The sequence below is a fragment of the Protopterus annectens genome, chromosome 8.part0 (genome assembly GCF_019279795.1).
Source record: "Protopterus annectens isolate FY-2018-M chromosome 8.part0, PAN1.0, whole genome shotgun sequence".
NCBI lineage: Eukaryota > Metazoa > Chordata > Ceratodontiformes > Protopteridae > Protopterus > Protopterus annectens.
Genome location: NC_056741.1, coordinates 1,662,536,284 through 1,662,560,716, shown reverse-complemented (window position 1 = coordinate 1,662,560,716; position 24,433 = coordinate 1,662,536,284). Strand labels below are relative to the sequence as shown.

General features: G+C 41.0%; 1 protein-coding gene across 4 annotated transcripts in view; it reads left to right on the top strand.

Moving 5' to 3' along the window:
* The window catches only part of MSANTD2 (Myb/SANT DNA binding domain containing 2), a 954,611-nt gene that overhangs the window by 529,990 nt on the left and 400,188 nt on the right, over nt 1-24,433 (top strand). For 2 of the 4 annotated variants that reach the window (XM_044081186.1, XM_044081187.1), the window contains exons 3-4: nt 21,200-21,260; nt 22,905-22,933. In XM_044081186.1, the coding sequence (XP_043937121.1) occupies nt 21,200-21,260; nt 22,905-22,933 (90 nt within the window). The remainder of the gene's footprint in view (nt 1-21,199; nt 21,261-22,904; nt 22,934-24,433) is intronic. The other 2 variants (XM_044081184.1, XM_044081185.1) reach the window with 1 other exon arrangement.

Below are 24,433 nucleotides of genomic sequence, written 5' to 3'. Positions count from 1 at the left end.
TTTTTCGGCTCCGCTTTTGCTTACAACATGCCGTTGGAGACTCCGACTTCACAATTAGTTAAAAAGCGTAAGGAAAAGGACCGACACTCGCGGTTCGCGGTTTCGGCTGAAACCGCGGTTAAGCCAACCGCGGGTGTCTCTGTTTCGGCTGAAACCGAGTCCACTGTTCTTCCTCCGGCCGAAAGCATGCCTCCTACAACCGAGGCCTCTTCCAGCATGGCTGAATCTGCTACTGAATTTACACCTGCTCTTGCAGGTTCTCAGGATTTATCAGATACTATTCCCTTAGACATATCTACTCCTGCACGTGGAGCTGCTAGGCCACCTGCATCCATGTCAATTAAGGCTTTTTCTAGGGCTAAAGCAGCTAAATCTTCTAAGGCCATGCCTGCCAAAACCCCCTCACACAGGCCTAGCTCTAGTACTCAAATGCTTAGCCTTGCAGAAGATCTCATTTCTTTGATCAGGGGATCCCAACCCCACCCTGATAGGGCCTCTCATCCCCCTCCAGAGAAGAGGCCTAGAGCAGAGCCCCCTGACCCAGTTTCAACAGATTATTCCTCTGATGATTCAGAAAATTCAAACCCTCCAGAAGGCCCTTATTCACCATATGAGGACTCCGACGCAGAAGACTCCATTCCTTCTGCCTCTCCTCCTGAGGAATTTTCTTTTGGGGAAACCTTGCATGCTATGAGAGAACAATTCCAATGGCAGGGCCATGATTTTTCAGACTCTAGGAAAAGGCTTAGGACCTTTTTACATTTGCCACAGCATAGGCCTTTAGCCATTCCTCCAGTACTTACAGTTGTGAATGATGCATTTAATGATGCTTGCACTGCCCCTGACTCTCTTCACCCAGCCCCTGCTAAGCCCGATAGATATTACAGGGTTCCGGACACACATTATCACCTGTATAAGGCTCCTATTGCAGATCCTGAAACTATTTCACAGGGCCCCAAAGCTGTAGCAGCTGCCTCTGCCAAAAACCCCCTCCCCTCTGAGAGAGAATCTAGGGCATTAGAGAGATGGGGTAAAAAAGTTTATACTTCTGCTACTCTTTCGGCTAGGGCCTTAAATTGTCAATTCCGCATGATCCAGTATCAGGAATTTTTGTTAGATCAGATAACTAAAAAACTGTCCTCTCCTGAACCTTTAGACCGTAAGTCCCTTCAGGATTTGGTGCATAACACTCAGCAGGTCAGTAATCATTCCTTAAAATGCGGCTATGATGCACTGGAGGCTTCCTTCAGATCAGCTATGACTGGTACAGTGATCAGAAGGCATGCATGGTTAAAAGAGCAATCCTTACCAGACCACATAGTCAAAACTCCTAGATGCTCCCATGGAAAAACACAGTTTGTTTGGCTCCCCTGCACAGCAAGTGTTAAAGAAGGTGGAAGAAAAAGCAAAATCTGTCCAAACAGTCAAGGATTTCTTACAGGTCCAGCCTCCGAGGTTTAGTAGGAATTGGCCTTCTAAGAATTGGTCCTTTCCAGACACCACCAGAGCACAGAGAGGCAAAAATAGGCGCCCAAGAGGCAGAGGTCAATCCAGAGGTGCCTACAGGGGACGTCAGTGGCAGCCTAACAACCAAAGAAGTACTGCCACAGATCCAGCCCCTACCACTTCCACAGGACAATCACAGTGACTTGGCTCTGATACCGCCTACCAGGGAACAACTAGAAGCACCCTTAGGCGGAAAGCTAGCCTTATTCTCAGTAAACTGGCATTACATTACAGGAGACAAATGGATTTTACAGACGATAGACAAAGGTTACAGGTTTCACTTCCATACTCTACCAAGGAAGAGAGGAATGCCAAACCTACCACCAAATCAAAAGACAAACGCTCTAGAACAAATAGACCACTTATTAAGGATGAGAGCTATAGAAAAGGTACCATCTATGGAACAAGGACAAGGATTTTATTCAAGACTTTTCCTGGTGCCAAGAAAGGAAAACCAATGGAGACCTATTCTCGACCTGTCCGCTCTGAACACATATCTCATTGTTCCAAAATTCAAGATGCTGACCCTACAGCAACTTCTTCCCATGCTGGGCAAGGAGTTTTGGCTGGTAACTCTAGATCTCAAGGAGGCATACCTGCACGTCCCCATACGACCAAATTGCAGAAGATACCTCAGATTTCTTGCAGGATCAGAGCATTATCAATTCTCAGCATTGCCTTTTGGCTTATCTACTGCGCCCAGAGTATTCACGAAATGCCTGGCATCAGTCATTGCTCATTGCAGGCTTCAGGGAATTCAAATTTATCCATACCTGGACGACTGCCTGCTACAAGCGGACAACAAAAACAAATTAACAAAAGATTTGAGAAAGGTTATTCACCTATTACAAACCCTGGGATACACAGTCAACATAAAAAGTCAAGGCTGATACCATCCCAAAGGATAACTTTCTTGGGTGCAGAACTGGACACAACAAACCAAATGGCATTCCCCACAGCAGAAAAGCAGAAGCAACTACCACTCTATTTCATGGCATTAACAACGCAGAACCAGCTTACAGCAAGGAAGGTCCTGCAAGCCCTGGGTTACATGGCATCCTGCATACTATTGATTCCACATGCCAGACTACATATGAGGAAGTTGCAGTGGTACCTAAGGAATTAATGGTCTCAGCACAAGCACAGCCTAGAAGCCCAAATTCCAATAATTCCATGCCTGAAGCAAGAATTCCACTGGTGGGCTCAGGCCTGTCAATTGAACAAAGGACTGCCGTTCCACAGCCCTCACCCAAGCCAGACTATCACCACGGACGCCTCAGACCTCGGTTGGGGGCCACACATGGTGGACAAGTGCATACAGGGCTTATGGACACAAGCCCAGCTGAACCTACACATAAATCAAAAGGAGATGCTGGCCGTAAAGCAGGCAATTCAGACATTCAGACCGTTTCTTCAACAGGGTCATTTGCTGATAAGGACGGACAACACCACAGTTATGTGGTATATCAACAAACAGGGAGGCACACACTCATATCCTCTATGCCGGATGGCAATGGACCTCTGGAATGTGGCCCTGGAACTCAACATTCAGCTCCAGGCCATTTTTGTGCCAGGAAAAGAAAATATACTAGCAGACATCATAAGCAGAACTACCACGGATGCCCACAAATGGATGCTGCATCCAGACATCTTCAAAGCCATTACAAAGAAGTAGGGACTACCAGAAATAGACCTGTTCGCATCCCCACACAACTACCAATTGAAACAATTCTGCACAAGGACATACCAACCACTAGCTTGGAAGGTGGACTCCCTATCCTTCAGTTGGGAAAACATGACAGCATATGCATTCCCACCTCTTCCTTTGATGCACAAAGTGCTTCTGAAGATCAAAGATCATCACCCAAGGATCATCCTGATAGCTCCAGACTGGCCGAGGCAGCATTGGTACCCACTACTGAGGAGTATGTCTCGAGAACCCGCATGGCCTCTACCCCTAGTTCCTTTACTGCTAACACAGAACAACTTCAAAATTCTGCATCCAAACTTGAAGACACTGCAACTAGCTGCTTGGAACATTACATAACACAAAATAACCCAGATGTATCTCAAAGGGTCAAAGACATTATCCTGGAGGCTCGCAGACCCTCAACAAGGAAGACTTATTCAGCAAAATGGAAAAGATACCTCATTTGGAGTGCAGCAAAAGGAGAAAATGTATCTTTGGAAAACATAGCTAACATCCTGGAATATTTAGCAGAACTTTTCCACAATGGCCTGTCTTACTCCTCCATTAAGATTCATGCATCAGCAATTTCAGCAGAATACAACATGGATCCTCCAGTCTTCTCACATCCTCTACTCAGGCAGTTTCTGAGAGGAATTAAAAATGTAAAACCGCCAAGGAAGCCACCTCTGCCTACATGGGACCTGAACTTTGTGTTAGAAAAGTTAACACTTCCCCCTTTTGAACCAGCAGCAACAGCAGAATTACAGTTCTTATCTTGGAAAACTGCTTTCCTGCTTGCAATCACTTCAGCAAGAAGGGTTTCTGAACTACAGGCATTAATGGCAGTACAGCCCTTCCTTATCTTCCATCAGGATAGAGTGTCCATGAGAACTAGTCCTACTTTTATGCCAAAGGTGGTCTCCAGGGTATCATTAAACCAAGCAATCCACCTACCAACATTCTTCCCCAACCCACAGAACAGGGGGGAAAGACTACTGCATACCTTGGATGTGCACAGGCAATTGCGCTACTACCTGGACAGAACCAAGAACAATAGAAAAACTGACCAGCTTCTGGTTGCATATGCAACAGGAATGGAAGGAAAAGCAATTTCAAAACAGACAATCTCGAAATGGATTGGAAATTGCATTAGCTTTTGTTACTCTTTTCATGGAAAGACAACTCCAGAAAACATCAGACCTCATTCCACAAGGGCTACAGCCACTACTACAGCTTTTTTACGAGGAGTGGCTACCAAAGACATTTTAGAGGCTGCTACTTGGAGCTCCGTGCATACATTTGCCAAGCATTACAATCTACATTTATACTCCAGATCCCGAGCAGGTTTTGCCACTGCTATTTTGCAAGGGATCTTACCTACACCATAATCATCTTAGTGCCTCCTCCCCCATTTTGGCTATGGTATTCTACCCATTTGTTAGGACTGCAGATGCATCCTTGAAGGACATAGTACAGTTTTGTACCTACCATAAATGTAGATGTCCGAGAGGTATGCATCTGCAGTCAGGATTACCCTCCCTCCTTCCCCTCTGTGGTACTCCTAGGGTATTTGCCCATCTTGTAGCTAGCTGGGGGAATTTATTATGGTGTATTTGTCTGTATATATGTATATACCTGTTTCTTTTTATTTGCTCTCTACTGTTTGGAATCATTTGCATTTATCCAAATTTAGCCTTCCTAGAGGGCACCTGGCATCTGGGGCAAGAAACACTGAGGAAAATGGCGTCGGCTGATGCCTTTATACCCAATTGACTGCAGCTATGACGTCGGGTGAAGTGCGACATCAGCCGAGGCCAGACCCAGACTTTGGAATCCGGCCGACTGAGGGGCTGCCTGAGGCAGGACAACCCATTTGTTAGGACTGCAGATGCATACCTCTCGGACATCTACATTTATGGTAGGTACAAAACTGTACTTTCCATCTAGTGCCTACCACCCTGTGCGTAGCTTTGGGATTCTACCCATATGTGATTACTGCAGCTGTATGCACGATGAACATAGTACAGTTTTGTACCTACCATAAATGTAGATGTTCAAGTGCTAATACAGCTGCAGTACAGGTTTCCCTCCCTCCTTCCCCTCTTGGTAAAGGACTAGTGGCTAACACCTCCTCTTACAACCTAATTTGGGTTATCCAACTATGGTGTATTTGCTTGCAACTACTGTTTTTTGATTACATTGCATTGCTTGAATATATTTTTATATATAATTTATGTATTGCCTTCCTTCTGGGGGCACCTGACATCTAGGGCAAGAAAAGACTGAAGAATATGGCGTTGGCTGTGTCTTATATACCCCTGTCGCACTGACGTCAGGAAAGAAAGCGACAACAACCGACGCCGGACCAAGACTTTGGAATTCGGCCGACCGAGGGACCACCTGACGGCAGAGAACCCCATATGTGGTTACTGCAGCTGTATTAGCACTCGAACATCTACATTTATGGTAGGTACAAAACTGTACTTTTCCCATAACCACGCGTAGCATTCCATCTGTCAAGCATTTGTCCCGAAGACCCTTTATGGTCACTTATCTTCCTTGTTCATGTACCTTGAGAACCAGCGACTTTAGCTGTTGGCCAAGCATGCTTTTGGCAGAATCTTCACATCCTGAGGTTCCCCTCCTGTCAAGAAGGCCAAAGAGGCTAAGCCTGATCTGGTTTCAGTCCAGCATCCCACAGACATTTCTCTAGAAGCTAGTGAAGGCCCTGAAGACAGTTGTGTCTGCCTCAGATTCCTCTGCCATGACCTCATCGGAAGTAGGCATTAGTCCGAATTCTTGCACATCCTCTGAAGCTTTTCTGATGTCTATTTTGGACATTAAGAAGGGACCTTGACTGTTCATTTCCAAGGGGCTGAAAGGGATTCCTCAGATTTTGATAAGGGAAGAGATTCCATCTACGATTATTGAATCTTGTCAAGGGTCTGAACTACATTGCATCTTTTGGGCGAATGTCCCACTTGAGAGAAAAAACAAAACACATTACCCCTGTTGTTAAGGATCCCCAGCATGAATGGCAGGTTTTTACTCTGGGTTTGTTCTACAGTTTAATGGCTTTGAAGCTGCCTCAAGCGATGTTTATCCCTGCTTCTCATAGGTCTTCCACACCTGTTAAGAGGCCTAGGGAGTTGGATTGGTCAGATGAGGACTTGGACTCTGGGGAGTAATCCCTTGGCATACTCCTTTCGAATTCTGTCTCGTCTAGACTACTGTTCTGAGAAAGTGGATCTTTGAGCCCAGACTTCCCCTTGGACAAATTATCCTTTGTGAATACTATTGCTCGTATGATAGAGTACTTCACATTTGGATTGCTCCCAAGTCTCTGGCATTTAAAAAAAGATATGAGCTTTTACAGATGGAGTCTCCTAAGCCTTCTGATGTTCCTCCTGTTTTGACAGCCCCTTTGAACACCTTTTCTACTGCCCCTGTGGCTTCTGATTCTCAAACCCTGTTCCTAAGAGACCTGACATATTTTACAAAGTGCCTTAGAGTTGCTAATTTTTGTATAAGTGCCCTTATGCTGATCCTTCAGTGGATTCAGTTTCCTCTGACAAGCTTTATAAGCTGTTGCTAGCTACTAAGCTCCTTCCAGGCAAGGGTAGTCAAGCTATGAAGAGGATGGGTAAAAAGTATATCTTTCTGCCATGTTGTGTTTTAGGGCCACTAATTACCAAACCCATATCACCAGGTATGTTTTGGCCCTTCTTTATCATGTAGTTTAGGTAGTCTATAACCTTGCTGATTCTGATGAGGGAAGGCTTTATCTCATATCTTTCCCTCCTTGTATCAACATCCCAGGTTTCCTATCACTCCATAAAATGCAGATAATCTGCCAGGTCCCCCCTCTCTCTCTACCTTTCTCTGTTGCTTACAAATTGGTGTTCGATCACCTCTGAAGCCTGGGTACTGTCTATAATTCTTCAGGGGTATTTCATGGTTTGGAGATCCCTTCCCCACCTTCTTGTGCATTCTACAGCCTCCTTGAGAATAGCTTCCTCATTTTCCAGAGGTTTTACACTCTTATGGGTCCCGGGTACCTTTCAGCCAGTACCACACTCCCAGTCGGGAATGGAGTTTTACTCTAGAATGTTTTGGTTCCTCAAAAGGAGGATACCTGAAGACCCATTGTTGATTCTTCTCTGCTCAGCACCTTTCTCAAGGTCCCTTCTTTCCATGTGCTGTCTATTCAGACCTTGCTGTCTCCTGTTCTTTCTCAGGCCTTCTTGGTTTTATTGGACCTCAAGGATGCAACCTTCACACCCCCATTCACTCTCTGTTCAGAATATTTTTACATTTTTCTGTTTTTTCCTCTCATTTTCAGTTTTCTGCTTTGCCCTTTGGCCTTTCTGCTTCCCCAAAGGTATTCACCAAATGCTTCGCTCCTGTCACTGCATTTTGCAGACTGAGGGATACAGATTTTTCAGTCTGGATGATCTATTGATTCAGGCTCTCTCTCTCTCCAGCGGTGTGTTGCAGGATTTCTGTTTTACCACTTGTCTTTTGCATAGTCTGGAGTTCACCATAAATTTCAGGAAGTCTGTTCTGACGTCTTCCCGGGATCATGTTTTCCTGGCTGCTGCCTTCAGTCTTCCCATGTTGGCTTCTCTTCCTGCTCCCAAATGTTTTGTTTCTGAAAACTTTTTTCCAGTCTCTTCTTCCTTTGTCCTGTTTCATGGCCAGGGAGTTTCTCCTGGTTCTGCGGTTTATGGCCTGCAGTATTCCCATGCTTCCTGTCACCAGGCTGCATATGAGGAAGCTACAGTGGCAAATAAGATCAGTGTGGCTTTAGCACTGCCACCCTCTGGAGCCACTGTTTATCTTTTTCCTTGTGTCAAACTTGAGTTTCAAGTGGTGGAATCAACAAATTTCTCTCAATCCAGGGCTTTCCCTTCCCAGTTCCATCTCAAGAACTATACACAGATGCTTCAGACTTGGGGGGGGGGGGCGGGGGGCTCTTGTGGCCCTCTGAAGGTCCAGGGTCTCTGACCTCCTCCTCAAAGGCCAAATCATGTCAGTGTAAAAGAATGAGAGGTATACCTCAGGCTCTGCAATTCTATTCATCCTGTTTTCCACCGTGGTCCACTCAGTCTTCAAGAACAATACCACTGTGATGTGGTACATCAGCATGCAGGGAGCACGAAGTTCTGTCTTCTTTGCCGATTAGCTTTTCAGGAATGGTATCTATCTGTCCAGTATCAAGTGACTCTTCAGGTGATCTGCATTCCATTCCTTCAGAGCACAATCTAGTGTCAGATTCATTGAGTATGTCCAGCACACAGGCTCACAAAAAGGGATGCATCTCAGAGATGCGTTTCTGGGCATAGTCCATCAGTGCGGTATTCCTCAGGTAGATCTTTTTGCCTCCTCTCTGAACAGACAACTTCCTTGTTTCTCTTCCAGAGTACCAGGTTCTCTGGCATGGAAGGTGGAAGGCCCTGTATTTTCCTTAGGTGGGAATGTTTCTATATGCCCCCATTTCTCTGCCTTGAGTTCTGCACAGAGTTAGACAGGACTCTCCCAAAAATCTTGCTGATAACTCCCTTTTGGCCCAGACAGCATTGCTTCCCCCTTTGTTTTCACTTGGCCATCACAAGTTATCTTACTGTGTCCATCTCGCACAAGACAAGGGTTCTCTTATCTATGTTCAAATGACAGTGTGGGTGATAGTGTTTTGATTCCTTTTTGTCACTTCATTTCTGAGAACATGCTCTGGATTTTGCAGGAGGAAACCCACTACCTGAAAATCATACATGTCCAAATGAGTTTTTCTGTCTGATGCCTCTCTCACCATCAGGATTCCCTATCGGTGGGGGTTCCTGTGGTTCTGTCTCTTATGCATGATCTGCTCCATGCTGAGTTGGCATAATCTTCAATTAAAGCTCACCTTTCAGCAGTTTCTGCCCTTAATCTTCTTTTGGCCTTTTGTTTTGAGTTTAGGCAGTATCTTAAAGGCGTCCTTCATATCATGCCTCCCAGAAAGTCTGTTCCACCTTCTTGGGACCTCAGTTTTGTACCTGAAAAATTGACTGTGGTTCCTTTTGAATCTGCTAGTTCAGCTTTCTTGCAACTTTGATTGTGGAAGATTGTTTTGGTCTTCTCTCTCACTTCAGCCAAGAATGTGTCTGAACTTCAGGCTGTAATGGCTGTTCCTCCTTTTTTAGTTTTTTTTTTTTTTTTTTTTTTTACAGAGGCAGGGTGTCTCTTCAGACTAATCCCTCTTTTATGCCCAGGGTGGCTTATGAGTTGTCCCTGAATCAGACTATTCATCTTCCTTCTCCATAGTGCAATAGTGAGAAGGTTCTTCACACCTTAGATCTGCATAGATAGCTTCAGTATTACTTGGATAAAACAAAGGCAGTTTGTAAGACTGAGCAAGTTTGTTTGTTTTCATCCCTGGACTTTGGCTGTTTCCAACCAAGCTATATCATCCTAAATTTCTAAGGCCATTTCTTTGTTATTCCTTTCATAGCAAGTGCTTTATTCCTCTGTAAATTCACGTTCTTCTTGGGTAGTTACCTCTTCTGGCTTTTTTAAATCCTTGAGGTTTCTACTTAGTCCTCTGTTTATACTTTCACAAAACATTATAAATCGGATGCTTCCAGAGCCAGGGTATGTTTTGTTAGGGGTATTTTGCATGGGTATATAGAGGGCTCTTCTGTCCCTTCCTCCTCCCAGCTTTCTTCTATGCTGCTGTAATCTCCCTTGTGTCAAGAATACTGCAGTAATGATATGAAAGGACATAGTACAGTTGTGTAAATTCTTACCATAATAGTATATGTCCTCCTCTTCATTGTTGCTGAATTTGGTCCCTTCCTCCTCCCTTTTTCTTAGCTCTTGTCCCTGTGCTTTTTTTGCCTTCCTGGTCGAGGTACCCTTGCTTCCTCTTTCCTTCTGGAAGTACATGCTGTTCTCCTGCGGCAATTCAGTTCTGAGCGTTTGCATGCGTACTTCACCTTTATGCCTTGTGCCCTGTGCCTTGCACGGGGAGCATACATATGACATTTAGACTTGATCCGCAGTGGTGGTGGTGCTGCGGTAGCGTTGTCGCCTCACAGTAAGACGCTGACCGGTTCGACTCTCAGCTAGAGCGTCTTCTGCATGGAGACATACGTGAATGGGTGTACCTTCGTTGAAAGTTGTGCGTTAGGGCTGGCAACTTAGCACGTAAAAATCAACTGCCAATCATTAGTGGACCGGTGTTCCGCTGTGGCGACCCCTAACTGGGAAAAGCTGAAAGACACAACAACAAGTCTAGCGGCTTTGCTATACTGGCTGGATGTTGGGCTATCCTTGGCAAGAGATCCCCTTATGTAATAAATTCTGCAACAATAAAGAGAAGGACAGCTGCTGTTATTACACAACTGTACTTTTGTACACTGTGCCATTTGGGCTCATTACAACCCCCAGGCTGTTCTCCAGATGCATAGAATGGTAACCTCTCAAAAGACACTTTGGTGAGTTAGTATTCTCTGTTTTCAAATGTCTGACTCCAGGTGTCTAACACCACAGTGTCACTGAAAGAAGCAGGGGATGAATTTCTACAGTTGTCTTTCCCTGCAAATAGCAGCGAACACCACAAAGTCACAGTTTGAGCCATTACAGAACCTGGTCTTTTATAACCTGCCATGTAGATAGTATGGAGAAAATTGTAGTCATAATTTGGGAGAGGGTACTTCTATAGTCTGCAGTTCATCTGTTTCTCCATCCAACCCCCTCCAGGTTTATCTGAATTTCTTAGTGGTAGGACTTATCAGGCATATACTTCATGAAAGACACCGCATGACGATATCTCAGTGGATCCTCATTACATTGAATCAGTGAATGCAACTATATGAAGATATTGACAAAATAGTTTGCCTGCCCAAGGTATGCAGGACTTATTTGCAGTGCTGGTTACACTTTCGTATCCTAACGGACTTTTTTTTGTACCATGCGAGGTATGGGGCATTCTGCAGGGCAGGCAGTCTAAGGAACATGGACCCAATAAGAGGCCAGTCTGCATATCAGAACTGTGGAGATGAATGTAGTTTTCCTTGCATTGTGGGCCTTCCACAACCACCCCCACTAGGGTACAATAGCCATTCACTTGAGCAACATGTCTATGGTGTGGTGTTTCAGAAAAGGAGGAGGGACCAGGTTTTACTCCCTTTGTTAAGAGGCTGTGATAATGTAGGAGTGGGTGATGTCCTCACAGTGCTTTTTTTTTGGTAATGCTCATCCCTGGTCAGCTGTTTAACAGACAGAGGCTCAGCAGATGGATTCTGATGCTTCATGAGTAGTCCCTTGAACTAAGTGTGGCAAAGGTAATTCTCCATCAAAGCCTTTCTGTGACTTAATTGTCTCTCTCTCCAGGACCAGATGAGCAATGACTTTGTCCTAATTCCACCAAAGTGGCAGAACCCCAAGGGATGGTGTAGCTAATCAGTGGCTACCATGGCTTCTATGTAACCTTTCACCATTTTCCATAATTACGTGTTTCCAGTAGAATGCCTAGTAGTACAGGGTAGCAGTAGTGTTCATTGCTTATTTTGGCCTTGATAACTGTGGTTCCCTTTGCTTTGGCCTCATCTCAAAAATAATTTTCTACTTCTAGTTCCTCTTCTGGATGTCCTTTCCCACCTGACCAGCAGGCCTCATTTGAACATTTATACCCTACAATTCTGTGTTTTCTCTAGTCCCCTTGATGGACGGAACCCTTTGTACCTTTTTAACATGGTACAAATCCTTATCGCTTCACAGAAACATTTCTCCCACAAGCTTTATTGAGGCAAATGGGAAAAAAAAGTTCTTCCTGCTCTCATTCCATTTGGGGTGTAGTCTCTTTTTCAGCACTCATACCCTCTGTGTTGCTATTTTTTTTCTTTGATGGTGGGCTGTAACTTCTGCACTATTAAAGTACACCTGGCAGCTATACCCAACTTCCATCAAGGTTTCAGTATTCAATCTTTGGTGTCACAGGAGGTATGCAAGGCCTTCCCAAAAGGGTCATTCCTTATTTTGTGACACACCTCCCACACTGACTAGTACTTATTTTTGAACCAGCCAGTTCATTTGATATAAAATATTTTTCTTGTAATCCCTCCTCTTTGTGACTTAAACCAGCAAAGTGTCTCTGACTTGCATAGCCTTTCCTGCCCCCCCCCCCGGTTAATCTTTTGACAAGTTTGGGATCTCTCTTTGAATTAATTCTTCCTTTATTCCTACGATAGTCTTATTGGAAGTTCACTTCTGAAACTGTCCAGAGAAGAGTACATCTTTCATTGTGTCGTCATGCATAAGCAATTATTTTTTTTTTCCCCACAATGAGCAAAGCAAGATAGAGACAGCATTATCAGCTATCTGTATCTTTTGTGCTGGAAGAGTGGGACAGAAGGGTGTCCAAAGTTACTTTGTCCAGACAGGTATCTGATTATTTCCTTTTGTGTATGATTTAGCCAGAACCCCCCCCCCCCCAAAAAAAAAAACAAATGCACATTCTTCCAAATCCATGAGGGCTTTATCTGTCTTCTCCAGAAGTTTGTATGTGAATGTTGTCTATACTGCTGCAACATGGGCTTCACTGCATAACAAGTTGGATATGACGTGCAAATAAAGGTTTTTCTTGGGAGGGCGGGGGGCTACCATGCTTCATAGTATTCTGTTCTAATGCCACCCAAGATGTATAGCTGGGGACCCTGTCTGACACATTGATTTGGATGGAATGGATCAAGCAGGACATGATAGTTGTACAATTACTGTAACTTTAGAGCATGATTACCCATGTATGTCCACTTTCCTCCTCCAGATTTTCACCATTTTCTCCTGGCAAACCTTAAGACCTTTAGAGGTCAGTTCAGTCCTGTCTTTTCTCAGTACAAAGTATATTGGAGTTTCATCTGTTCATATGATAACTTGCCTAAGTATCCAGTGATCAATCTGTAATGGCGGTGTATTTTAGAAGTCAAGGGAGGAGCTTGAGCTGTGAGAAAGTCCTGATTGCTAGGCAGAGCTGCCTGGTAGAGACTAGTCCCATGCATTGAAGTGGGCATAGATAATCATGAGCCAGCATTATGGTGAGTACTTAAACACCTCTGACACAAAAATGTTATTTAGGAGTAAGGTATGGGAACTTCTTTGAAGTGATAGGTATATGAAAGCTATAAAATTTACAATGGAGATATGTTGGAGTGTCAGGATGGAAAAATTAAGATTGAAGAAATATATGGCTAGAGGGAGACGCTGTGTAAAGATTTAATAGCAAAGTTTTATTGGATAATTCATTTTGAATGAATTAGAAAATAATACAAGGACCGCAGTCAAGTAAAAAGAGGTTTGGGGTATTTAAGTGTTGTTTTTTAATGAAGACTCATTAAATTAACCTTCTAGACATTGATGGAAATATAAGCAGCAAGATGAAGAGAAATTGACCTGAAAAAAACTAGTCCCTTTTTAGTGTGAGAAAGATCAAATAAATTTTGATTTAATTGTAAAGGACGATTGGAGTGTGAAGGAGTGGGTTAATGGAGTATAATTTTATTTAGGGAATATAGATTGGCACAAGGGCTGAACATTTGTAGAAGTTTTTGCATGCATATGTAGTTCATGTGAAAGGCACAATGTAATGAGATTTTGCATAATTGAAAGTGAGGTATTCTAGTTTTAAATTTTGGGTATGAATAAAAGGTTGATGGTTCAAAACATAAACTGGAATGATAAGTAATTGTAAATGTGAGAATTTGAGGTTTTTACATGTAAATATAGTTAAATGTAAATATAAATTTAATAACTACCCTCTCTTTTTTTTGCTAACTGTTGTGGGATCTTTTGCATTCACCTGACCTACCACCATCTCAAGCCAATGAAACAGCTTAATATTTCATAAGACTGATAGCACACTCGGATGCTTCACCCCCTGCTTTGCACCATAGCTGTAGCATCAGTAATGGAAAATGAATCTTAGTGCCTATATGGGAATGGAACCAACAGATTTTTGATCTTCCAGGATCAAAGGCAAGTGTGCTTCCTGTTGAGCTTCTGACTGACTCTGACTTAAAGCAGTAATGTACTTTTATGTGACTTGGTACATCAGACTTATTTTTTCTTGTACGTAAAACAAGTTAAAATACATTACTGCAATTATCACCACAGTCAGGCATTTGTACATGTGTGTGAAAGAAGTTGCAGAAAATTACTGTGGCCATTCAACATCTGCTCCCTTTTTCTCCCATTTGGACATGGAGTTAGGGTGTCACATCATTTGTGATAAAATCACCTAGAGCCAGTATTCACAGTGAGTGGCTGACCATTATTAGTACTTGTTCTAACCCTTTCCTTTCATCAGTCGGATATCTGAGGTGTACACAAAGTGGCTTTCATTTTTTGTACAGAACTTTCTGTGCATAAAAAAATGAATGATCCCCTGCTGTTATTTGACCACAGTAAAACAGTTGTTGGACTGGCTTAGCAGAACTAGTATGCACTTGTGTAAAACAAGTTTGAATACATTACTGTGTTAAGTTTTTTTGATCACAGTCAGTTGTGTGAAGTGTATTCGGTAATGTGACTGTAACTGATATGCCAGCCATTATTGGGTAAAAGTGACTAACCTCCATTTGATCACAGTTGGTCTAGATTGTGTGTGCGCTCGCATGTGTGTTTGATATTGTATGCATGGGGGATTGAATGTATATTAATGTGATTAAACTGCCACCATGGCTTGTGCTTGTAGACATCATTAATCATATCTTTACTGTGCGTATTTGTGCAACAGACTGGACACAGAGGGCTAAAGTTAGTGTCCATATTATTTTGCAGTCATAGTGAAAATGCAGTTCACGTTTTCACATTTTACTTTTACTGTTAAACAGATTCCTTAATACAGATGTTTTTAGATTCTTTTAAAGTATAAGTATGCATAACATACTGTTTCTTACATAAACAAATTCACACCATGTAAAATCATAAATGCATTGGCATAGTGTAAAATTCTGCTTTATACCTTGTTCATGGAGGCTTTAAATGGCTTGTCATCATTTTGTAGGTAAAGCTACTTTTAGAAGTTATATATACATACTCTCTTCTGAGAGAGTTTTTGCAGTGTTCACATCTCACAGCAAAGACATGATAATATGCTTATATTGTATAATGTTTCTCACTCTTGAGTATTTAGCTTGTATTTCCGAAAATTCATCACAGTCCTACTGGAAGTAGGTGGAATTACATAATTTCACACTAATTATGTCCATAGTTTTAGCTGGATAATAACTAAAGTAATATCTTTTCTCCCAGCATGTAGCAGCAAGATCCATGTTTTTGTTTATACCCAACAGAAGAGTCCTGTTGCGCCTGTGTTATGGATGATAATGTAGTTTGGGTAAGGGAACCTGCAAGGAAAATTCAACTAGCAGCAGGTAGTAGTTACAGCAGTGGATTAGTATATTTGTGTGTGTGTAAAGGGTGTAATGGATTTTATATAGGGAAGACAGAGAGCCCTTAGAAAAAGAATTTACGAACATAGATATGTCATTAACACACAAAACACTAACAGTGCACTTTTTAGGCACACTATTACTTGTTCTGACTATTCTGGATTTCAGTTTGGAATCTTAGAAATTATTTTAAAGGTTTGAACGCTTGCCAACCCCCTGGCATGAATGATTGTATATCTTTAAAATCAGTTTTAAGAAAAAAGGCCTCAATTTTATAAACTGTATTGGTAAAATAATTTTGTTTTTATTCAACAGGTTGCTATTACTTTAATTCTTAACGATGACTTAATTGAGAGGGTTATTTAAATGGTTGTATAGTAAACATTATTGGTTTTGATAAAGTCTGCATTTGGACAGACGAAAGCGCTTACCGAATTTTGTTTTTGGAACTCCTATTTGTTGGTTTTACGAATAAACGCATATTTCTACTTTTGGCATCTCAAAGACTTTGTAATTGGAATATAACAATGTTTTGGAATCGTCTCCGAATGGTATTGGTTTTGTTAGTCTGGATGTTTCCACTTGACACACTTTTGGTATCTTATTGGTGTTTATGTTGTGTGTCTGGAGACTTTCTGATCGTTATACCAGAGATTGGAACTTTGACACTGGTCCGAATGGATACCAACGTTCCAGCTGACAGTTTCACTAATACACCTAATTTGGGACTCGAGAATGGTACTACACTTGGTACCAATGAGGAAGGAGTGGTTGGCCAGCTAACCAAACTTTTGAGTTTACAATGCCAGCAGATGCAAACTGTAATAATCAAACTACAACTCCCATGTTCCTCTGTGTCTTCAAAGCAGTTAAGGACTATATTTTCGGGACTAACGGTTGTTAGTTTGCTGGCGAACGAGAACACAACGGGGCAGTTCAGTCAAGATACTATTCCTTGTGGTCAACAAGAGAGAGACAATACACCACAAAATAACCGGTTCACTCGTTTTAACCAATGGATTAATAACGAACCAGTGTTCAACAAGGCTCGAAAGGAGAAACCGGCGGATATTTACAACAAACTTCAGGAATTTTAACTAAAACTGAGCAAGATACGTAATATTCAGGCAGTGCATACCTTGCAGAATGTGTAAGGGTGCAAAGAGTACCAAAAGGGTTCAGAATGAGCAGATTTCCCAATGGTTTATTGGTGGGACAGCAAGAACTAGACTAATTGTTAGCCATGTTAGATAGGCATGGCTTGGAACTTTTGCACTTTATTATTAAGATTAATAATAATAAAATTAAATCTTTATTAGAAGAAGTGAATATTTTCAACAATGAGATTGAATGACGGCAGTTTCATCAACTTTGAGGCAAAGTATAATAAAATATTTATTAATATAGAAGAACAAGTAAAATCTAATGTTGCTAGAAAACAGAAAAAAATTAAACGTGATGAATTGGGATTTAAACACATGGAGGCTTACCCCTTACCAAAAAGTTATTTTGAATTTAACATGGATAGGAATACGGAGGGCACTGAGGATTTGAACATGATCCACTGATTATGAAAATAGGAGGGGAGAATTTAATTCACAAGTAGACTTCCAGAATATGGACGTAGATGAAGTGTTTGAACAAGAATACCCCCCCCCCCACGTAATCTGAGAGAATATTGAATCAGAACAGAAACGGGCAGAACTTTTTAGTGGGAGTACAGACACCAAGAGGTTGGCCTCAGAGAGGACGGGGGGGTTCCATGGAACAACCGGAACCAGAACAGGTATCGATTGACAACTTATCAGATAATTTAATTACCTCCAGTTTCGAAGGGAAACTCTTAAGTTTGAATGGGTTCAATATTTTTAATTACACTGAAGAAGTCATAACTGAAGAACTGAATTTTGCACTGTTCGAAAAAGGTTTTAAATTTGTCCCCTCAAACAAACCAGATTTATCTAATGTGTTGCTAGAACTGAAGCTCTATGTTAGAAAATGTAATTTTGAAATTACACTCCCGGAAAGGTTGAAACAGAATGAAAGGCTTGCTAGATTTAGAAGGAAGAGTCTATACAACTCTCCATTAATACCAGAGTTGTCAATTTGCATGAAAGAGATACACCACCAATATCAGACACGCAAAAACACATTTTTCAGTTTAACCAGAGATGAATTTAAATTGTTAAACAACCTCAGGGAATTTGATCATATTCATGTTATGAAACCAGATAAGGGGGTGGGGTGTGTGCTCGTGGGCAAAAATGGATTATGTGAACAATTTAACTTTAATGTTACAGGATAGGGATAAATATGAACCTGTTTCCTTAAATGAAATCCACATAGCACACAGAAGACTACAACTTCTTCTGAAGATAATTTGTACCAAGGGGTTATCAACGAAGGACTATATAATTTTCTACAAAACACATTTCCTTTAATTCCAACAGTGTTTGGAATACCAAAAGTACATAAGAATGTAAACTTACCCTCCTTATAGATTAATAGTACCAGGACAAAATAGTTCCATTTATCCTTTGGCTGTTTTCATAGATAGATTAGTTAAGGATGCTATCAAATCAGTTAAACATGTTGTCAAATATTCATGGGACTTTTTAACTAAGATCAAGGCTGACTACTATCACGAATCCACAGGTTTTTCTACTATAGACGTAGTAGTTTTATTTGGTTCTATCCCTCACGAGGTTGGCCTCAAATTTTTTCATGAGGCTTTGATTCAGTATACTAATTTGAGTAACAACATGGTTAATTTTGTAATGGAAGTGATGGAACAAATTTTGTACAACAACTTCATCACTTTTGAGAGTGAATTTTACAAACAGGTGAAAGGGGCAGTAATGGGGGAAAGTTGTGCCCCTATATACGCAAATTTTATGATGTCAAGATGGGAAGAGAAATTTGTAATCGGTTCTGGCTATACAAAAGATTGTTCGATGTATGTCTGATATTTAGACGACATTTTTATTTTATGGAAAAGTGATAAGACAAAAGGTAGACGATTTTGTGGAGTACATCAACGCGGTTAGTACTTATTTTCAGTTTACACATGTTTTTGATTATGACACCATAGATTATTTAGATGTGAAAATCACCAAGGATCGTGATCTTGAAAAGTTTACATCAGCAGTATACCGCAAGCCCACTTACTCCAGCTGTTATCTGAGTTACAACAGCCAACATCCTCACTTTATTAAGAGGAACATTGTTAGAGGACAGATGATCAGAGGGGCTAGGATGTGCTCCACACTGGTAAATTTTAAGATGGAGCTGAATAAACTTACTCAGATGTTTACGACTAGAGGTTATCCATTTAACCTGGTCACACAGATTAGAGAGGAAATCCTAGGGGGATGGGGGACAAAATACACACCCTTGTTAGGACAAAGTGATATGAACCTTTGGCAAGGCGATACAAATTTAAACACGGACAACATTATTTCAGATAACCACAAAGAATTGCACAATATGGTAACCCAATACAGGTCCTTTGGACAAAAAGTGAGAGAAATTATGAAAAACTGGGTTATTCTGGAAAGTAATCGTGAGATTATAGATAAGTTAGGGAAGAGCCCTAATTTACCGTACAAGTGAGCAAAAATATTAAATACCTCTTGGAGCACCCTTTTAGAAAAAATGTTGGTAGAGGTACAAAACCTTGTGGTGCATGTCACTATTGCGCCTGTGTTATGGATGGTAACGTAGTTTGGGTAGGGGAACCTGCAAGGAAAATTCAACTAGCAGCAGGTAGTTGTTACAGCCATGGGTTAGTATATTTGTGTGTGTGTGAAGGGTGTAATGTATTTTATATAGGGAAGACAGAGAGAGCCCTTAGAAAAAGAATTTACGAACATATATATGCCATTAACACACAAAACACCAACAATGCACTTTTTAGGCACACTATTATTTGTTCTGACTATTCCGGGTTTGATTTTGGAATCTTAGAAATTATTTTAAAGGAAGCCAGAGGGGGCAGTTGGTCTAATAAAATAGAAAAAAGTGAGTTGCAATGGCAACTTCGTTTGAACGGTTGCCAACCCCCTGGCATGAATGATTATATATCTTTAAAATCAGTTTTAACAGAAAAGGCCTCAATTTTATAAACTGTATTGGTAAAATAATTTTGTTTTTATTCAACAGGTTGCTATTACTTTAATTCTTATTGATGACTTAATTGAGAGGGTTATTTAAATGGTTGTATAGTAAGCACTATTGGTTTTGATAAAGTTTGCATTTGGACAGACAAAAGCGCTTACCGAATTTTGTTTTTGGAACTCATATTTGTTGGTTTTACGAATAAACACATATTTCTACTTTTGGGGTCTCAAAGAGTCTGTAATTGCAATATACAATGTTTTGGAATTGTCTCCGAGTGGTTTTGGTTTTGATAGTGTAAAATTCTGCTTTATACCTTGTTCGTGGAGGTGTTAAATGGCTCATCATTTTGCAGGTAAAGCTACTTTTAGAAATTATATAGACCTACTCTCTTCTGCGAAAGAGTTTTTGCAGTGTTCTCCTCTCACAGCAAAGACATGATAGTATGCTTATATTGTATAATGTTTCTCACTCTTGAGTATTTAGCTTGTATTTCCGAAAATTCATCACATTCCTACTTGGAAGTAGGTGGAATTACATAATTTCACACTAATTCTGTCCATAGTTTTAGCTGGATAATAACTAAAGTAATACCTTTTCTCCCAGCATGTGTGAGCAAAATCCATCTTTTTGTGTATACCCAACAGAAGAGTTCCACCTTAGGGTTGCCACCCCTCCGTTTTTTTCCCAGACTATCCGGAAATCAAACTGATTCTCCGGTAGTCCGGAAAACACTGTACAAACTCCTGTATTCTGTTTCAAAAAGGAAACAAACTATCGGAGTTTGTAAATCAGCTGATTTACTATGCTTTTTTACAGAAAAGCATAGTAAATCAGCCGAAATCAGGCAGCAGGAACTGAAAAAGAGGGCGTTTTCTGCCATGTGATGTCATCGTGACATCACAAAATGGGCGGGATGTGGGCAGAAGGGTTTGGATAGGCAGGAGGGGGGAGGGGCGGGGGTTAATGGTGACGTGAGGGGCGTGGCTTTACTCCAGTTTTGGCCATGATGAAAGGTGGCAACCCTATTCCTCCTGCATGTCTGCCATTACTTAAATTTGTGTGGTTCCAGTTTTAAGTCTTCTGATGTGCATTTTCTTATACTACACCCTTTGTGTTTTTGTTGTTTGATGTAAGGTGGAAGTTTAAATGTGTCTAGCCATCTTATATAATGCAGCTTGGTGCTTTGAGGTCTTAAGATTAATCTGAACCAGAACTGTGTATTGCTTCTGGTGTTTATCATCTGCATAGAGTGACACACAAGAACTAGAGTCTTATTAGCTGATTTACACAGAAAGCTGGATTTTGAGGGCTAATGCAGAGCTACTTTTTTCTTAAGCATTTTTAAAGTAGTCTAAAGAAGGATAGTCACTTTTGCATTGCTTGTATTTCTAATTAATATTTTTTCATTTGTTTCATGCATTTTGCTATGATACCATTTGTTTTCTTCCTTTCTTAGAAGAAATAAGTTTAATGAAGAAAAAGCTGCATCCAAGAAGGGAATCCAGTGAAGATATTCAGTAAGTTCCATGTTTTTCTCACTTGTTGGTAACCAAGGATAGAGGGTGGTATTGCATTTACAGCTGGGTTTAGCACATAGTGAGTAGTGATGCTATTTGTCTGATTCCTTTTATAGCATCCTGTATGTTATTGGGGAGCAACTTTATGATCATGGAGGAAGTGCTGTGGTGTAAGGATGCAAACACTTGTCAGCCAGTATGAAAGGTTCTGTGGTGTAGGGAGATGGCCCACTTAACCTGGAATCAGCTAATGGCCCAGGCGTAAAGGGAGCTAGTGAGGGAGGCTGGGAAAGGGAAACCAGTGCATGCTGTTTTCTGTAGGAGGAGGGAGGTGATGTAGCTCACTGCATTGCCAGCTAATGCAGGAGGGAAGAGTTGTATGACTAGCAGCATTATATCCATCTATATCTACATATATGTGTGTGTCTATGTATGTATAATATATATATATATATATATATATGTATGTGTGTGTGTGTGTATATATATATATATATATATATATATATATATATATATATATATATTTATATTTATATATTAATAATACACACCCCAGGAAACTATGCTGTGGACCTATTGAGACACATTCATGCATCACTGCACACTTGTATAGGGAATGGTATAGCGAGCCCATGCTTCCAGATGTGCATACTTTTGCTGCCCAAGGTACAGGTAGGGCTAGTAAAATAGAAAATTCCTTGGATGTTTGCCTGAATAGCTGCAACCCTTCACATAATGCTGTTCTGCTAACGGGAACAGATGGCTATATTCAAAGGTGGAGGAGCAAACATGGGGGGTGTACAGAAAATTAATCTGACAGTTGGGATGCAAACTTTATACATTTTAGAATTAAAATTGTAGCATTGAAGGCTGATGACACTGTTTTAAGTGGTTTCATTTTGTTTTTGCTAAACATTGCTGTCTGGAACCAAGGTCTGATTTATTTGCCAATCTGTCACCTATTTTTTAACATGTATTGAATGCTAAAATGCTAATTTGTATATCATATTGAATCTTGTTAATCAGTTACAGAAATTAACTGTGCACAGATCATAAGGCAGTTTTATTTTTTTTTATTTTTATTTTTTAAGTATTTATATTTTGTATTTACTCATCTTAACGTTATACGTAGATCATAAAATAATTTTTGGTTGAGTTCTTTTATTTTTTAAATATTTGTAAACCATGAAGGTGGAGAGCCTTCCCCAGCCATATTCTTATAGTTGCTTGCTCCACACACTTGCTAACATCATGGCTGTAGGTTCAGTTTGAAGGATGAGCAGAAATCTCACCCGAATTTTGTGTTTTACAGGTATATGTTTGATTTCCAGAACTTCATTTGCATATTGTACATCTCAACTGTTGGTTACTTGCTGCTGTCAAGGCACAAATGTACATTACTGCTTTTTGCTTCCTTTTATTTTAAAATGGTTCCAGAAATAGAGTAGCAGACCACTCTTGCAGTTTTCAAAATCACTACTGTCACTTTTTAACAATTATCGTTGTTTCATTCAGTTTTCTTTATATAATGTTGAGTTTTGGCATAATGAGCAGATCCAGTTAAATTTACTTTTGCCTAGCACATTTCACATCAGGATAGACCCATTTTTGTAAGCTGATTTTTTTTTGCTCATTTTCTAGCATCTTCTCATGGAAGTCCTACAAGATTGGTAACTTTTTTATGTATTGCATACCTTACAGAAAGCATAACTGAAAGCCATGTGAAAGCAGGACCAATACACTAACTTTTAACTACTGTTTGAGGGTGTTGTCTTTCTACCAGTATTTTTCCATCATCCTGTTGAAATATTGACTGCATGAAAATAGTTCACACTGAAAATTAGCCTTGCCAGATTGTGCTATTGCTGATTTAATTGACGTGGAATTTTTTGCACAAAGCTGGTAAGAAGTGCCATCCCATACTGTTAGACTGCCAGGAAAAACCTGAGATAGCGTATGAGAGGCTTTCCTGACAAGTTTATGCATTAAGTACCTCTTGTTTCTCTGTTGTACACACAAGTCATGGATCAGCACGTGAGAGAAATCACCTTTATAACTGCTAAAATGTCTCCAAATACCCTGTGTGCACTTTCTCTTAGTCTTTTACTAGCTAAATTCAGTCACTGTCTGTAATTGCTTTGAATGAGTGCTGGCAGTTACCATTTTCTGTCTGAAATATGTGCATTTATTTTGCAGTTTGATTTGCTTTTGCTGCAGAAATGGGGTAGTAATTCTGCAAGTGGTAGAACAGCTGAGCAAAACCATGCCTCTCAACTTCTTATTGCAAGAAATATGGACGAAGCATATCATAATGGGGGGGACAAAGGCTCAAAAGTAGATACAGATTTTAAACATTGGCAGGATCTGATGCTTTTTCCGTCCATTCCTCAACAGATGGGTCTCTTATCTGATCTGTCTGTGGCTTCTTCCAAGCTTTGGATATGGTGTTCAAGCTCCCCCATCTACCCATAATCCCTTTGAGAAGTGCTAGGTACCTGAGATCTCATCTGTCACCTTAAGAGATTGTCAGATCTTGGCGCTCAGGAAACATATGATCTGTAGTAGGGACTTCCATTTGTCAGCAACCTGTGGGTCTTGGATCCGATATCAGATCCGAGCCGGCAACTTGTTTCATAGCTAATGGATCCGAGCTCCTAGCTCCTTCCCTCACCCATAATCCCCTGCCAACCCTGCATGACCTCAGATCTAGTTTGCAGCGCTTGTGGATGGCTGGATTCCATTGAGCTCTAGAAATAAATCGTCCGTTAAGTCTGTTTTTCTGTCAAATTTCTCTGCCTTATTTTAAAAGTGTGTAAGAGTTAGGTTCCCTGTAGTATTAAATATTTTTACTTAGTTTTTTCCCCTCCCTTCGCTGGTCGTTAGTGAGTGTGTGTGTGTGTGTTGTGTTTTTGGGGCCTGTCTGTTTGTGTAGCACTACCTTTTTTCTTTCAAGTATGGCTGAGGCCCCAAAAGCCATTTTTTCTAAATGTACCGAGTGTGGCCATAAGCTCTCCCCGGCTGATGGCCACACTCGGTGCCTTGGAGTTGAACACCTCACCTCAGGCTGTGCCATTTGTGCAGCGTTCAACCCCAGGGCACTGAAAGAGCGGAGGTCGAAGCTGGTCCTGGCGGGACTTTTGCCCCCGGACTCTGCTCCGGCCTCCGCTGCT